At 49.1% G+C, this 16,081-nt stretch overlaps 1 protein-coding gene and 1 pseudogene across 1 annotated transcript in view; one reads left to right on the top strand and one right to left on the bottom strand.

The window, feature by feature from the left end:
* LOC144827025 (E3 ubiquitin-protein ligase TRIM39-like) overlaps positions 1-4,646 on the bottom strand; it is a 129,600-nt gene extending 124,954 nt beyond the window's left edge. The window contains exon 1 of the mRNA XM_078685491.1: positions 4,233-4,646. Within this exon, the coding sequence (XP_078541617.1) occupies positions 4,233-4,646 (414 nt within the window). The remainder of the gene's footprint in view (positions 1-4,232) is intronic.
* Positions 2,951-3,103, top strand: LOC144829811 (5.8S ribosomal RNA; annotated as a pseudogene).
* Positions 4,647-16,081: the final 11,435 nt, after the last annotated feature.

Below are 16,081 nucleotides of genomic sequence, written 5' to 3' on the forward strand. Positions count from 1 at the left end.
TATTTCTCTGCACTGAGGGCAGGGGGAGTTTCCATCTCTTCTCTCCCAGCTCTGAGTGATGCAGGAGAGGTAGATGATATGTTCACAGTCAAAGGGTCATTAAAATATTCCAAACAGAAGGAACAAGTGGCTTTATCTTTCAGATTCAAGAGCTCAGATGCAGCAGCCATGATCCCAGAAACGCAGGAAGTTAAAGTTAGGTATAAAGTTAAGTTTAGTTTAGTTTATCTGTTTGCATACATGCCAATATTTTAGAAGAATAAATTGGGAGTTTTTCAAAAAAGAATCGGAAAAATTTATTTTCGCCATTGACTTCTATTAAAACAGAGGCAAATCCAGGCAGGAGACAGCCACAATAAAGTCCAAAAATTGTGAGTCGTCCCCCCCCCCCCGCATCTGATCCATTCGCATGAATGTGTTTGTGTAAAGTGGGAGTGTCTGTGTGTCCCTTCCTAGGTGTGCTGGGACTTCCTGGTTCTCTATTTGTGTAAAGTCGGAGTGTCTATGTGCCTCCTCCTCCTGCGTGTGCTCAGACGTCTTGGTTCAAAGTCTGTTTAAAGTGGCAGAGCCTGTGTGTCTCCTCTTCCTGTGTGTGCTGGGGCGTCCTGCTTTTCTGTTTGTAAAGTGGGAGTGCCTGTGTTTCTCCTCCTCCTGTGTTAACTGGTACTTCCTGGTTCCCTGTTTGTAAAGTAGAGCTGTCTCTGAGTCTCCCCCTGTGTGTGCTGGGACTTCCTGGTTCTATGTTTGTAAAGTGGGTGTGCTTCCTGTGTGTTCTGGGACTTCCTGGTTCTCTGTAAAATGGGGGTGTCCTTGTGTCTTCTTCTCTGTGCGCTGGGACTTCCTGGTTCTCTGTTTCTGTAAAGTGGGGGGTGTCTGTTTGTCTCCACCTCCTGTGTGTGCTGGGACAAAGGGTTCAAGTTTCACTCACTGACTATGCAGGAAGGGGTCTGTCTCAAGGCTGTCATTGTAGGTGTCTGTGCTGTACCAGTTTTATGTGCGATTAATACCTGTACCGCTGTCTGATCTGCACTAGGTACATGTGCAAGTGCTGTACCTGTACCGCTGTCTGATCTGCACTAGGTACATGTGCAAGTGCTGTACCTGTACCGCTGTCTGATCTGCACTAGGTACATGTGCAAGTGCTGTACCTGTACCGCTGTCTGATCTGCACTAGGTACATGTGCAAGTGCTGTACCTGTACCGCTGTCTGATCTGCACTAGGTACATGTGCACGTGCTGTACTAGTTTTGTGTGTGAGGGAGGCCTTTACTGCTGCCTGTTCTTTACCAGTACTATGTGTAAGGGATGCCAGTACTTCTGCCTGTACTACCAATTCTATGTGCCAGAGTCTCCTGTCCTGCTGCCTGTGCTGTACCAGTTCTATGTGCGATGGACACCTGTACTGCTGTCTGTTCTGCACTAGGTTTATATGTGCATGCTATAGCAGTACTATATGTAAAGGCGCTTTCACTGCTGCCTGTGCTGTGCCAATTCTATGTGCAAAGGGCACCTGTATTCCTGTTTTTCTGCCTGTACTGTACCAGTATGATGTGTAAGAGAACCCTGTACTCTTGGCAGTGTAGGGAAGCGTGCACTGTCTCCTGTACTGTGTGTGAAAGAGTCTTTCTGACACCTACACTGCATGCCTTCTACGTGTGTCAGAAGCTTGCGTTGCTACTGCTCTACTCATTTTACATGTAAAGTGTGTACTGTGACTGAATTTGATGTACTCTACGTGTGCAGTTGTGTGGGGGAACATGTTATTTGACTATGTGAGCTGTACTCATATGTATGAGGGTAGCTTGCATTGTGGTTACATGTGATGTCCTCGTGTATAAGGGACTCTGGCACTGTGGTAGCATGTGCTGTTATCGTGCATGAGGGAAGCTTACACTGTGGCTGCATGACTTGCACTCGTGTATATGAGGAAAGCTTGTACTGTGGCTGCATGTGCTGAAATCATGTGTATGAGGGACGTTTGCACTGTGGCTGCATGTGCTGGAATCGTTTGAATGAGGCAAGCTTGCACTGTGATTGTGTGCATTTTACTCATGTGCATGGGGAAAGCTTTCATTGTGGCCACTTGGGCTGTACTCGTTCTCGGTTTAGAATAAGCTTGTAATATGTTGACTATTTTGACTTCACATCACCCGTCCCGGGCTCCTCCACCCAGAAGGACCTGACAGACGTACACATGAGGGACCAGGGAAAGGGGCAGCCATGGACCCACCTGGAGGGACACAATGGAAAGCCAGCCGTAGATGGAACCCATGCTCACCCAGCATGACTCCATAAGGGGTGGGGGGGCAAATGGCAGTGCCTCCCTGGGCTGGGACCACCCCCGAAAGACCCTGCCACCCCAGGCCCACCTGTTTCTGATATTAGCCCAACCTGGTCAGACAACTGAGGAGCGGACCTTCTCAGGTAGTAGGGCAGTCTAAAAGAGAAGGGACTCCCGGCTCAAATCGATGGAGGCGTGTGGGATGGAGAGCCAACCAGCTCTTTCCCTTCCAGCGCCTCTGACCAGGACAGAGGACATGGGCTACCAACAAGCCCGCCGCCATGGCTTAGACCATTGCCCTAGCCAGATACTCACAACACTGCAAGGCTTGAGCCTGGTGTGGATTGCTGACGTTCAGGTACAGCGACTCTCCATTACCAGGTTCCTGATTCGTCTTGTTCCTGTGCAGCCGGGCTCAGGCTTTGAAGACTTGGTCTACCTGGTCTGCCTATTGGGGCTACCTGCTTCTGTTACTCTGGGAGCCCTGCTTGCACATGTGGGGAAGGGGGCTCTTGGGTCAAGTGCCCGGAAATGCTTTTTGAATCGTGGAGGCTGACTCCCAGGGGGTAAGCCATGATGGAATGCAGAAGGTAGACGAAAGGACGGCAATACCTTCCTCCCACATGTCCTGCAAACACAGGTGTGTCAACGTTGCAAAAAGTTGCCTGTGACTCTTGGCGGTCGATCACTCGGCTCATGCATTGATCAAGAACGCAGCTAGATGCGAACCTTAGTGTGAATTGCAGGACACAGTGATCATTGAAACTTCAAACGCACCTTGTGGGCCCCCGTTCCTCCCGGGGCTATGCCTGTCTGAGGTCGCTTGATCGTCAATCGCCCTGGGGCTTCCCCAGCACACAGATGGAACCGCTGCAGGGTAACTCTGCTCCCTTCATTCCCCCACAGAGTTAGACCCCCAATTGCCTGTTGCAGGATCCCTCCCCCTGGTCCTGTCATGAAGGCATGCCGCCCATGCACCTAGCATTCCCACCCACCTCAGAAGGGTGCAGGCTGGCGACCGGTCCACCCTGGACACATCCCAGGGTGCCTGGCTGTGTGCCATGTGTGGCCGTCGGTGATGCATCATGGTTATCTGTGTGCACTGCCTCGGGTGCCCACTTCCACAGCTGGGTTCCAGGGAGAGCCATCCCCTTGCCAGTCCCGGGGGTGATTACCTGCCCCCTGTGGGCCTTGGTCTCTGATCTGGGATAAAGGGTGCGCTGCCACAACCTTGTCTCCTGCAACGCAGGGGCCGGTGTCCCCGGCTGCCCCATGCTTCGGCATCTGACTAGGACTTCAGATCAAACATAGCAACCTTCTGAATTTAAGCATTTTATTAAGCAGAGGAAAAGAAACTAACCAAGATTCCCTCAGTAATGCAAATGAAGAGCCGAGCGCCAAATCGGTGGGTGTGAGACATGTGGCGTACAGAAGACCAACTCCCCAGCATTGCTCAGTGGGACCAAGTTCTTCTGATCGAGGCTCAACCCATGGACAGTGTTAGGCCCGTCGCAGCCATAGTGTGCTGGGATCTGGTCTTTTCGGAGTCAGGTTGGTTGGCAATGCAGGCCAAAGTGGGTAGAAATCTCCATCTAAGGTTAAATACAGATCCGAGACCGATAGTCAACAGGCACCCTGAACTTATTCACAGTTCATACCTTGTGATCTTGGGCAGCCTCTTATACGTGAATTACTTTGTGAGACCTTCGCTCTTTAAAACATTCTGCACACCAGGCAGAGGCACATTAACTCACACACAAGTGTATTCAGACACAGGTGAAATACATTGCAGTGAAGTACATACCTTGTGATCTTGGGCAGCCTCTTCTACATGAATCACTGTGTGAGACTTCTGCCCACAGGGCATGCTGCACCACAGGCAGAGGCACATTAACACACACATATAAGTGCAATCAGACACAGGCGAGGCACATTGCCGTGAAGTACATACCTTGTGATCTTGGGCCGCCTCATCTATGGGAATAACTGTGTGGGACTTGTGCTCCTCGGACATGCTGCACACCACACATATGGCTGTCAGGTCTTCCTCACAGTAGAGCGTCATGTGTTCTTGGTGCTTTGTGCAGAGACCCCCCTCTAGTGCCTTCTTTGGGGTCAGTTGAAGTTGTTTGATATTTTCTACTACATTTGCCAGTTGCCTGTTAGCCACAAGCTTCTGCAGTATGTGTTTCTCTTTGCACTGAGGACAGGAGGCGTTGCCCCCAGGCCCCCTCCAGTACTCCATGATACAGCGACGGCAGAAGTTGTGTCCACACTCTGTGATGACCGGATCACTAGAAAACTCCAGACAGATGGAGCATGAGGCTTCTTCTTGGAGGTTTCCCTCAGGTTGTGAAGCAGCCATGGCTCTGGGAGGAGAGTGATGATATGTAGTGCCTATCTCTGCACTGAGCAGACACTGGGAGTGCCTCTCACTGGTATGTGAACTCTGATCACAGGGTTGGGACTAATCACATCACACTGTTGTGATTGCAGACTTTGATCCCCGGGGCTGGGCTTGTGTCAAATAAATCTCAGTCCAAAGGTTCAGTGCAGTCTCACATGTATCACCAGTCATCAAAGGGCCTCCTGGTACAATGCACGCAGCTCGTCTGTAGGCAAAGGTGCACCTTGGAGGACAGCAAACTCTATCCATCGAACCATTAGACGCTGATTGTTTAGAAAATGCACCAATGTCAACATTATAGCTGAGCCATCTGTCCCAGAGGACGCCAATCTGTCGGGAGTGCAGGATTAAGTGTTAGAGGTCTGTGTGCCGGTGAGAGCGGGATAATAGTATGGCCTGAACATATGTAAACATTACTGCTCTTCTGTGCTGAGGGAGTGGCCGATAGAAGGGGACGCTGCTCTCCGTGGAGCATTTCATGCCAGGACAATGGACTCCTGTGATCTGTTAGTGCTGAAGGCTTTGTGTGCTTCATTGTTTCATAGACAATAACATAAACATATGTGAGGGACAAGATTCTAAAAAAAAAGCATTTCATATATAATCTGTAACACATACGTATATCAAATACTTATATACTTATCAATGCGAGATACATACTGTCACCCATGAAGTAAGTGCATGGTGGGGATATTGATGGTATTCAGAGACAAAATATATAAATCGAAAGCTCTAAAGCAAAGCAGTTGTTCACAGATATTCACAACATTGGGGTTTTGGGATAAAATGTCTTTAGAAAAGTTAGCATTTAATCCAAAATGTGCCAAATGTGTGGGAACCAATGTACCAAGTGGGTTATTTGTCCTTGTTATCCTCTTCTGTGAGTCTGCCCCACTGGACTTCTCTCAGGTGGCCTCATACCTGTGGAAAGGATGTTGACGCGTTTCAACACATATTCTTAAGTGGTGTCCTTGGGAAATGGGCAGGGCCGGCTTTAGCACTGGTGGCTCCAGGTGCGAAAATATTTTTTGGCGCCCCCACACCCATGACCACCTCCATAGATTCTCTCACTACCATTGGGTAAAAGTGCCCCTCATCTCCGCAATCATAAGTTATTGCTGAACCCCCTGAAGTCAGCGCCCCCGGCACAGGTCAGCGCCCAGTGCGGCAGCACAAGTCTCACTGCCTTAAGCCGGCCTTGGAAATGGGTCTGCTGCGAGGCATTTCTTCTGACATAAGTGTTACTCTTAGTAAAGAGATCCACAGAGTCTGTACTTATGCGTGATCCCTGTTTTTTTGCTGTTAGTAGTAACAGGATAAGCCCAAATGACCCATGTTTTTCAATCCCATATCAGGAGGTGAGGCGCATTTGTGCGTTCTTTTCCATAGCATGAATGATTTAAAGTATGTGCCTTCCGGGGAGCGCCTGAGAATATATTGTGTGAATGCTTGCCTCAGTTCTTTGAAATGTAATCATGCAGCTGGGAAGCTATTTTCTTGCTGTATGCTTTGAAAAGTTCATGGCATTTCTTTCGATATTAAAGTTTTGTTTAAAAGTCACTTTAATGTTCTAAAAGCAAAAACAACCTGCCACATGCATCAACAGAAGGATTCGCTATTTAGGAATCACAATTCCTTATGCATGTAGGATTCGCAAAATAAATTTGATTACCAAACATTAACTAATAACGATTCACAAATTGCGAATCGCTATTAGGTAATGTCACTCCATTCAATCCTATGGGCCCATAGTTCGCAAATTGCGATAATCAAATCGGTAATCGGAAATTGCAAATGCAATTCCAAGGGTGCCAGTGAGCCTAAGGCCCCCCTGATGCATTCCCCCAAAAAGGTAAGTATGCACATGTGCAGCGCACACATGCCCTAAGGGCATATGTGCATTGCACACCACTTTGAAAAATGCACTTTTGTGCATTTCTTTAAATCATGAGCAAATGACCATCAACTTCAAGTTGATGGTAATTAGCATTTCCTAAATGCACAATTTGCATCTAGGAAAGGCTTAATGCATCACAATTAGGGAAATCGTAATTGCCATTCCCTGAATGCAATCGCAATTTAGGTAATTGCAAAAATTGCAATTACCTAATTTGCAAATTCAAAGCCTTTGATGCATCAGAAAAGAACTTTTTCCGTTCGCAAATGGGCCGTTTGCGACCTTATAAAAGCTTGATGCATGTGGTCCATTGTCTTTAATATATGCCCTGAGAGTTGCTGACCCCATCAAATGGTTCCCCACCCACAGCATTAATTAAACTATTGTATCGTAATGTGCAACATGCCTTAAAAAACGCTATTATGACATGGATAACGCGGACCTTGTCAAAGTGCTTCTTTTTATATACTTCAAGCCATCTTGCACAGCAGCCGCGCTGCACTGCTGTGCAACATGTCTAAAAACATATTTGCCAATGATTGTTTGTTAGGTGTGGCAGGGTGCTATCTCTTGAAGAGATAAGCTCCCCTTGGTGACAGCTCTGTTAAGACTTGTAGTGTCTGCCTCAGCAGTCCTTGTGCTCTTGGCACATTATGTGAGCTCCTTGCCAGGCCATATAATGCATGTAGGATTTACATATTGACATCATGCCTGTGTTTTTCAGATATTTTTTTTTTACTGAGTTTTATATAGCACAAACTTGACCCGAAGGTATCGGGTTTCAGAGCACTTTACACAAGCACCAGCTTTTTACATGAGGACACATCCATTTTTGTTAGGCACGGATTTGATGTAACCACCTTGCCCAGTGCCCCTAACACCATGAAACAGAGAATAATGTTTTTTAACCAACTACTTTATGAAGGTTTTTATCTTTCCACAAAAGCGGACTCTGCACTCCTAAACACAGCGTTGGCCCAGTATAGACTTCTCCGCCCGGCAATCTCATGGCTGTTATATGTCCCGCCTACTGGTGTGCATTGTGATTGCATAGTGCCCGTTTCCACCTACTTAGTTATTCACCCGCGAGCCATGAAACCTCAGCTCTGAATGCTGCTCAATCTGTGGTGATCTCCGTCATTACGCAGATGACGTGCCCTTGGGCGGGGCTCGCAGCCAAAGGTGCACAGATTACTTGGGCGCGTCCTCTTTTCTTGGGCGACTGTCCTGGGTTTAGGCAATAAGATTTATATGCTACAAATAAACATTTTTCAAACCTCTGCTGCCTTCTAGGCCCCCACACACCAGGGCTGTCAGCTTGCCCCATGTCTTAAAACTTCCGGTTTTCAGCGTGAGTACAAGTGAATCGAAGGGAGGCTGGGACTCATAGTTTCTAATTTCACACATAAATACGGGCCGGCAGTTACCAGTATGCTTAGAGCTGACGCCATACAAACTAGAACATGCACAAAGAAACCCACATGATGTCGGACCACGCAACACCAATGCCTCCCTCTATTTATTTATTTATTTATTTTGCAACTTATACCGCGCAAACTAAAACCCGAAGGTGTCAAGGCGCCTAGCAAAAGAGATCAAAAAGCGGGCAGTAATGCACTTACATGTACGCTTGAACAAAGAGGCGAGTTTTAAGGGCTGCTCTGAAAGTTTGGAGGGAGGGGAGGGACCTAAGTTCTAATGGAAGATCGTTCCACCATTTAGGGGCCAGGAGGGAAAAAGCCTTACCACCCCATCTGGCTTTCCGAGTACGGGGGATGTGGAGGAAAGAGTGATTGGAGGAGCGGAGGCTCCTGCCAGGGTTGTAGTATGTCAGGATGGCTCTGATCCCTGTGGGGCTGCTTTAGGCCAAGGCTTTATAGACCATTCACATGGACTTGAAGACAATCCGCTCCTTAATCGGAAGCCAATGCAACTGCTTCCTGGCCAGCGTAGCCGAAGAGCGACGGGGAAGATCAAGGACAAATCTAGCTGCCGCATTCTGTACTACCTGCAAGCGCTGCATCTGACTCTTATTCAGTCCAGCATACAGCGCATTGCAGTAGTCCAGGCGCGATCCCAAAAGGGCGACAGCAAGTTGTCTTCTTGCCGGCTGGGAAAGATAGTTCCTTATTTTCCTAAGAACATGAATTATGCCCCAACAGGTCGATACCGTCCTGTTGACTTGCTGGCGCATGTCCAGGGTAGGGTCAATCATCACCCCAAGGTTTTTAGCTGAAGAAGTAGGTTTGGGGCACAGACCAAGCGAGTCGGGCCACCACTCCATGGACCAGATATCTTCCCTTCCACCGAACACCATCACCTCGGTCTTCTCCCCATTCAATTTGAGTGAGTTGTATATCATCCACTGGCCGACGGCCTCCATACAGGATCTAAATCTGGAGGCGGTCAGCTCAATTGACTGGGAGAGAGACACGAGGATCTGTGTGTCGTCCGCGTAGGAGACTACCTCCATCCCAAAAGATCTAATGAGTCTGGCAAGGGGGGTCACATAGATGTTAAAAAGGGTGGGACTAAGCGCCGACCCTTGAGGGACCCCACATTGCACAGACAGGGATGGAGATAGAAATTTTCCCAACATTACCCTCTGCTCCCTATGATCGAGAAAGGAAGAGAGCAGACTCAGGGCTGCCCCCCGAACCCCAATCTCACCCAGTCGAGATGTTAAGACCTGGGGAGATAGGGTATCGAAGGCAGCTGTGAGGTCCAGAAGGATCAGGAGGGATGACCGGCCCTCATCTACACTCATGCGGATGGAATCGAGAACCAGGGTGAGGGCGGACTCGGTGCTATGTTCCCTCCTGAAGCCATGCTGGGAAGGGTCAAGGCAGCCTGAGTTCTCCACAAAGGCCGCTAGATGCTCGTTGAGATGGGACTCGAGCATCTTTGCAGGGGCCGGAAGCAGTGAGATGGGGCGGAAGTTTTTTAAGACCCCAGGATCGAGGGAGGGTTTCTTAAGAAGGGGTTTAACCACAGCATTTTTCCACTGCTGCGGAAAGACACCCTCCCTCATAGCCCCATTCATGATCTCAAGTAGAGGGGGTAGAAGAGATCCCCTACACTGCTTCAAGATCTTAAGAGGGCAAGCATCTAGTGGAGACCCTGACTTGGTTTTATCAAGCCGCTTGTCGAGATCTTGTAGGGAGAGCGGGGGGAAGGATTCCAGATAACCGGCCACGGGAGACTCTGCCGATGGGACATCAGGGACTACGGTAGCTGATGGCTCTGCCGTAGAAAGCCTCTGAGACTCCAGGGCAGTGTAAATGTCCGCTATTTTGGACTGGAAGAAGCGAGCGATGTCATTACAGAGCTCCTGAGATGGAACAACTGGATCGGGGACCTGAAGAGATGTGATAGAGTCCACGATCCTGAAGAGCTCTTTGGGAGATGAAAGGGAGGAAGTCAGGGCCACAAAATAATCTTGCTTGGTCCTGATAACTTCCGATTTATATCTCTTGAGCAGGGTTTTGTGAGCTTCCCTGTCTTTGAGATCCCAACTGGCATGCCATCGACGCTCCTGTTTCCTTACTTCCTGCCTAAGGAGTCTGAGTTGTTCAGAGAACCAAGGAGCTGATGGTCTTTTCCTTGCTGAATAGCAGGACCGAGCCGAAGGATCAATGATCAATATTTTGTGCTTTTACTGATTGAAAGGAGTGTCGGATGGCGCTGCTTCCACAATTGTAATTTGACACTGGTTTGATGATTCAATCCCCAGTGTTAAACTGGACAACAAGGCAGGTAGGCCACGCTGGGGGCCTGCCGCCACACTGGTTCTTTCAAGCCGGCGCATCTGTGCCAAAGTGCCCGACTGGCACTGCACACTTATTGCCCTATTCGCTTGAGTTGTTGTTACTGTTGAGCAGTCCTTTAATCTGCACAGCTTTCCGGGCAAAAATGTGCACGTGTTGAATTGCTTTGAATGGCATCGCGTGCACGTTTGGCGATTCCCTTGCAGGAGTGAGCTTACATACCATCTGTTAATTACTAACAGATGGATCCTGCTCGCTCCCGCAAGGGAATCATGCTCAGGCCCCCTCTTCTCATTCCTCCCCCTGCTGCTTTTTTTTTCTACTTTCAGCGCGAGGCGTGCGCTGATTAAATGCATTTTTTACTTTCAGCAGGAGGTGCGTGCTGATTAAATGCATTTGTAATGCTGCATTACAAATGCTAAAATCCTACGGCCATATCATTGACACAAAAGGTGGACTAAAATCCGGTTCAGTGGAGTGCAGAGCTGCAAAGGCTGTAGAATAGATCGCTGAGCTGTTTTGCTGCTGTTGAGCGCCGAGCTATTGAGCACCCGCTGAGATCTGGCTGATGGTGTTGGTTTTTCCTGCTTTGGCTGCTGTGTATGGAGGTCGAAGACTGGCTGTGAGAGGGGCACCCCCGGAGAGTTTCAGGTACTGGATCGTAGCTGGGAGCAGGGTCGCAACTCACGCATAAACAAGGCAGCAGCCTAACAGTTCCCTCTACTGAGGTCTGTGTACTGTCTGCACTGTTGTCTACGGCGGCATTTATATGGGTCAGTTACAAGAACCGTCACGTTGGGATACGAGTTAGGACTGAGCAGGTTGGACACAACGCTGCTGCTTAGTCTAGTCTGCCTATCGATCAGCTCACTTTGTCGATCCTCCCAGCCAGTGGAGGATAATTTATTGCATTGCTAAACACTTATAAGGTCCCAAAGGCGAGACCTATTGGCTATGCCAATGCTTGTTACAGTATTGTAGATTTTTGTCGTTTGGTCTTATGTTAAGTCTAGTAAAGATTACTTATTTTTTTAACGGGTGAGCTGTCCATTTGTAGTGTTTTCACTGTATTACTGTTTATACAGTGGCCCTGAGATAAGCCTGTCTTCTCGTGCCAAGCTACCAAGGGGATGAGCAGGGTTATCCAGAAGTGTACCCCCTGTCCCTGACTAGAAGCAAGGGCCTCTACTTGGTCATAGGTACCTACCTCTGCCAACTAGAGACCCCCATTTCTAACAATGGCAAAATCATGGTCTTTCAATGAAGCAGCATGGTCTTCAAAGGTTTCACCTGCTCCATTTATTTCACAAATTCTTTCCCAAAAAACACTACAAAATACAAGCGAACACATTACACAGGAATCTCATACAGCCAGCATAGTCCAGACATACCCAGTGGCATTTATATACACACACGCATTTATATATATATATATATATATACACACACACACACACACACACGTGCACCCACACACCCACAAACACACACACAGATCAGGCAGCAGCAGTCCAATATGCCTTCTATCAAACAAAGCTATATCACAAACAGTAGCTGGGCAGGATTCACTCACATACACAGAAAACATGCAGAAGCACTGCAAGTTACAGACACACACAAATAAAGCTAGTGCCAAAGGTGTAGGGGATGTCACACACATACGCAAATAGAGCTAGTGACATTGGTGGCAAGTGCAGGTCCACGCGCACATGGAAAGCCAGTGTCAGGTTGTGTCACACACACACACACACCCCCCCACACACACACAGTGAAAGAGGTGTCAGGTTCTGTCATGCACACATAGCTTTAGTGCAAAAGATGTTAGGTCACTCACACAAGTAGTGCCAGTGCCAGAGGTGTCATGTGCTGCCACACACACACACACACACACTTAGAACCAGTGCCGGAGGAGTCAGATGCTGTGACTCACGAAGAGCTAGTGCAGGAGTGTCATGAGTAGTGCTCAGCTACATGATGTTGTCTGATAACAATGCCATTATGTACAATTCATTGATTCAGCAAATAATTCATGAGTATCCCGCCTCAATTGGGGTTAGGCTCATTGTTGTCATTCAGTATTTGTTTTTCAATTGCCAATGCTTGTTGCAGGTGTCATTTAGTATTTGGTTTGCAATTTTTTCTCACCAATGAACTGAAAGGAACGAAGTCTTGGAGGCTTTTGGGCGGCACAACCCCCCCTCCAGTTCATGCCAATGCTTGTTGTTCATGTAATGACTGAGCATCATGTGAAACTCAGGCCAAAAGTTTAAATCAAGACACATGCAGCCATGCTTTCCACTGTCACAGTTAGAAACATGGAACTCCTCATTAGGGTAATGATCAACGTGCCCCCATGTAAAGCATTGCAAACCTTTGCCCCTTCTAATTTGGTTTTATAATTGCTTCTTCTCAACCTGTGGCTGAACTGACAGGGACACAGGTGCATATCTCTGTCTATTTAAAGCTGCACTGCGCTTCTAGTTACTGCTCGGCTTCCTTGTTCCTGTCTTCTACTCACCTGACTCCAGCTAACCTGTCCTTCCTTCTGGATCCCCTGGGCCCCTGCAGAGTAGCCTCCGCTGCTCTCTTCAGCATTTCTGCATTCCCTGTAGCTCCTGGAAAAGAAGAGCATGACATGAAGGTGAACTCTTTTTTTATGTCGGGCCTGTACAGCGCATGCGCAGCGAAGCGATCTGTTGTCTGTACTTTGTGGAGTCTGACTCCTTCCAAGCATTGGATTGGCTTTTGCAAGTGGCATGTAACCATCTTAGCCTGCCAAAGCGAATGGTGTGAGCGTCCCACCTTTCCTGAGAAGTTAACTCCCCTGGAGTATTGCCTCAGGAACGAGCAGCGACGCAGGGTGGCTGCCACCTACCCCCAAGCTGGAAAAATATATTGTTGGGCTGCGGTGAGTGCAGGCGCTCTGTCAATGTGTTTTAGCGTGCACTTTCTCCTATGGCATTTTTTATTTACTATATTATTTGGGAAGGCATACATTTCTTAATTTAGGTTTATTTTCCAACGGCTTGTTTTGTTCTCTTGTGCGGCCGCGTGCCTTTCAGCGGCACCACAGCCAGTGCACATAATGTTCCAAAAGAATAGAATGGTGCGTCACTTTACTGAACCCTGCACTCCGGTTAAAACCATGGCTTTTTGTCTCTGGGAGCATCTGAGCAATTTTTTGTCACCAATGAACTGAAAGGAAAGAAGTCTTGGAGGCTTTTGGGTGGCACAACCTCCCACCTCGCCTCCAGTTCATGCACACTTTAGTTTGGTCTCCCCTCTCAGTTGCAGTGTTGCCCATAATGCCAGCTCAGTGGTTCGCTCTTAACTCCAGACGGGGTTTAGTGAGTCTCTCGTCCCATTACCCCACTCTGAAGAGACTGCTGGTCCGAGCAGAGCCTCTGGTTGCAATCAGCTGAGAGCGCGCTTCAAGCATCCTGTGGTCTTTGTATGGAGGCTTTACTGTTTGGCTGCTATTGCTAACATTTGAATAAAGAATTCACATACAAAAAAGAGCTCTAAGCAAAAGCGTCGCTGCTGTCGCTGCTCTTGTCAGCGGGTTGGGACAATATTTTCTATTTTTCCCCCCTCTCCCCCCTCCACAGACTTGCGTTCACTGAACTACAAATACCCTCTAACTGCAATTACTGGACCTCTGTGCGCTTCCTGGCTCCAGTAAATAAATATAAGTATTGTTGTGGGAGAGAGAAGTACAACCTTGGAAGCAAAGTTTGTTTGCTATGCTTTGACTTATTTATGCTACGATTTCACTGGCGTAGCTAGGGGGGGGGGCGAGGGGGGCGGTCCGCCCCAGGCGGCACTATCGTGAGGGCGGTCACGGTGGCCGCGCTGCACTGGCCCGTTGCGTTGGCCTTTATAATTTATTTGGGGACACTCACTGACACTACTGTCAGTTAGTGTACCCAAATAAAATCACTGGCGTAGCTAGGGGGGGAGAGGGGGGCGGTCCGCCCCAGGCGGCACTATCGTGAGGGCGGTCACGGTGGCCGTGCTGCACTGGCCCGTTGCGGTGGCCTTTATAATTTATTTGGGGACACTCACTGACACTACTGTCAGTTAGTGTACCCAAATAAACTCACTGGCGTAGCTAGGGGGGGTCGAGGGGGGCGGTCCGCCCCAGGAAGCACTATCGTGATGGCGGTCATGGTGGCCGCGCTGCACTGGCCCGTTGAGGTGGCCGTTATAATTTATTTGGGGACACTCACTGACACTACTGTCAGTTAGTGTACCCAAATAAAATCACTGGCGTAGCTAGGGGGGGCGAGGGGGGCGGTCCGCCCCAGGCGGCACTATCGTGAGGGCGGTCACGGTGGCCGCGCTGCACTGGCCCGTTGCGGTGGCCTTTATAATTTATTTGGGGACACTCACTGACACTACTGTCAGTTAGTGTACCCAAATAAAATCACTGGCGTAGCTAGGGGGGGGCGAGGGGGGCGGTCCGCCCCAGGCGGCACTATCGTGAGGGCAGTCACGGTGGCCGCGCTGCACTGGCCCGTTGCGGTGGCCTTTATAATTTATTTGGGGACACTCACTGACACTACTGTCAGTTAGTGTACCCAAATAAAATCACTGGCGTAGCTAGGGGGGGGGGGCGAGGGGGGCGGTCCGCCACAGGCGGCACTATCGTGAGGGCGGTCACGGTGGCCGCGCTGCACTAGCCCGTTGCGGTGGCCTTTATAATTTATTTGGGGAAACTCACTGACACTACTGTCAGTTAGTGTACCCAAATAAAATCACTGGCGTAGCTAGGGGGGGGCGAGGGGGGCGGTCCGCCCCAGGCGGCACTATCGTGAGGGCAGTCACGGTGGCCGCGCTGCACTAGCCCGTTGCGGTGGCCTTTATAATTTATTTGGGGACACTCACTGACACTACTGTCAGTTAGTGTACCCAAATAAAATCACTGGCGTAGCTAGGGGGGGGCGAGGGGGGCGGCCCGCCCCAGGCGGCACTATCGTGAGGGCGGTCACGGTGGCCGCGCTGCACTAGCCCGTTGCGGTGGCCTTTATAATTTATTTGGGGAAACTCACTGACACTACTGTCAGTTAGTGTACCCAAATAAAATCACTGGCGTAGCTAGGGGGGGGCGAGGGGGGCGGCCCGCCCCAGGCGGCACTATCGTGAGGGCGGTCACGGTGGCCGCGCTGCACTAGCCCGTTGCGGTGGCCTTTATAATTTATTTGGGGAAACTCACTGACACTACTGTCAGTTAGTGTACCCAAAAAAAAACGATTTATTTATTTATGCTTTCAATCTACTCCATTGGTGTGAAATTCGGATGTATGGAAGATGGCGGTCACCGCTCGAGAGAGTTGTGATTCTGTGCCACTGATTCAGTAAGAGGGTCTCCCACAATCCTGGAATGTGTCCAACATGGCAGCGAAGATGGCTCCCCTGAGCTGCAGACATGCCAGTGGAGGGGGGAAAGGGGAGGGGGGAGGTGGACATAGTAGTGTAAAGATGAATCTTCCCTCAATGTGCAATGGCACCCCATGCTGACCCCTGATGATGAGCTTTCTGCACAGGGGGCTAAACGAGTAAAAGAGAAATGTTGGCAATAGACACCACTTCTGCCACGCAGCCAGTGATGGACGAGTGAAAATAATCAGAGACAAGTGCAAAGCTTTTTTTGCAAGGAATATTTTGAAAAACAATTTGAAGATGCCAGTGGGGTGTTTGGGCGGTCATTAATTGTACTCATATTACAG

The sequence above is a fragment of the Lissotriton helveticus genome, chromosome 4_1 (genome assembly GCF_964261635.1).
Source record: "Lissotriton helveticus chromosome 4_1, aLisHel1.1, whole genome shotgun sequence".
Taxonomy (NCBI): Eukaryota; Metazoa; Chordata; class Amphibia; order Caudata; family Salamandridae; genus Lissotriton; species Lissotriton helveticus.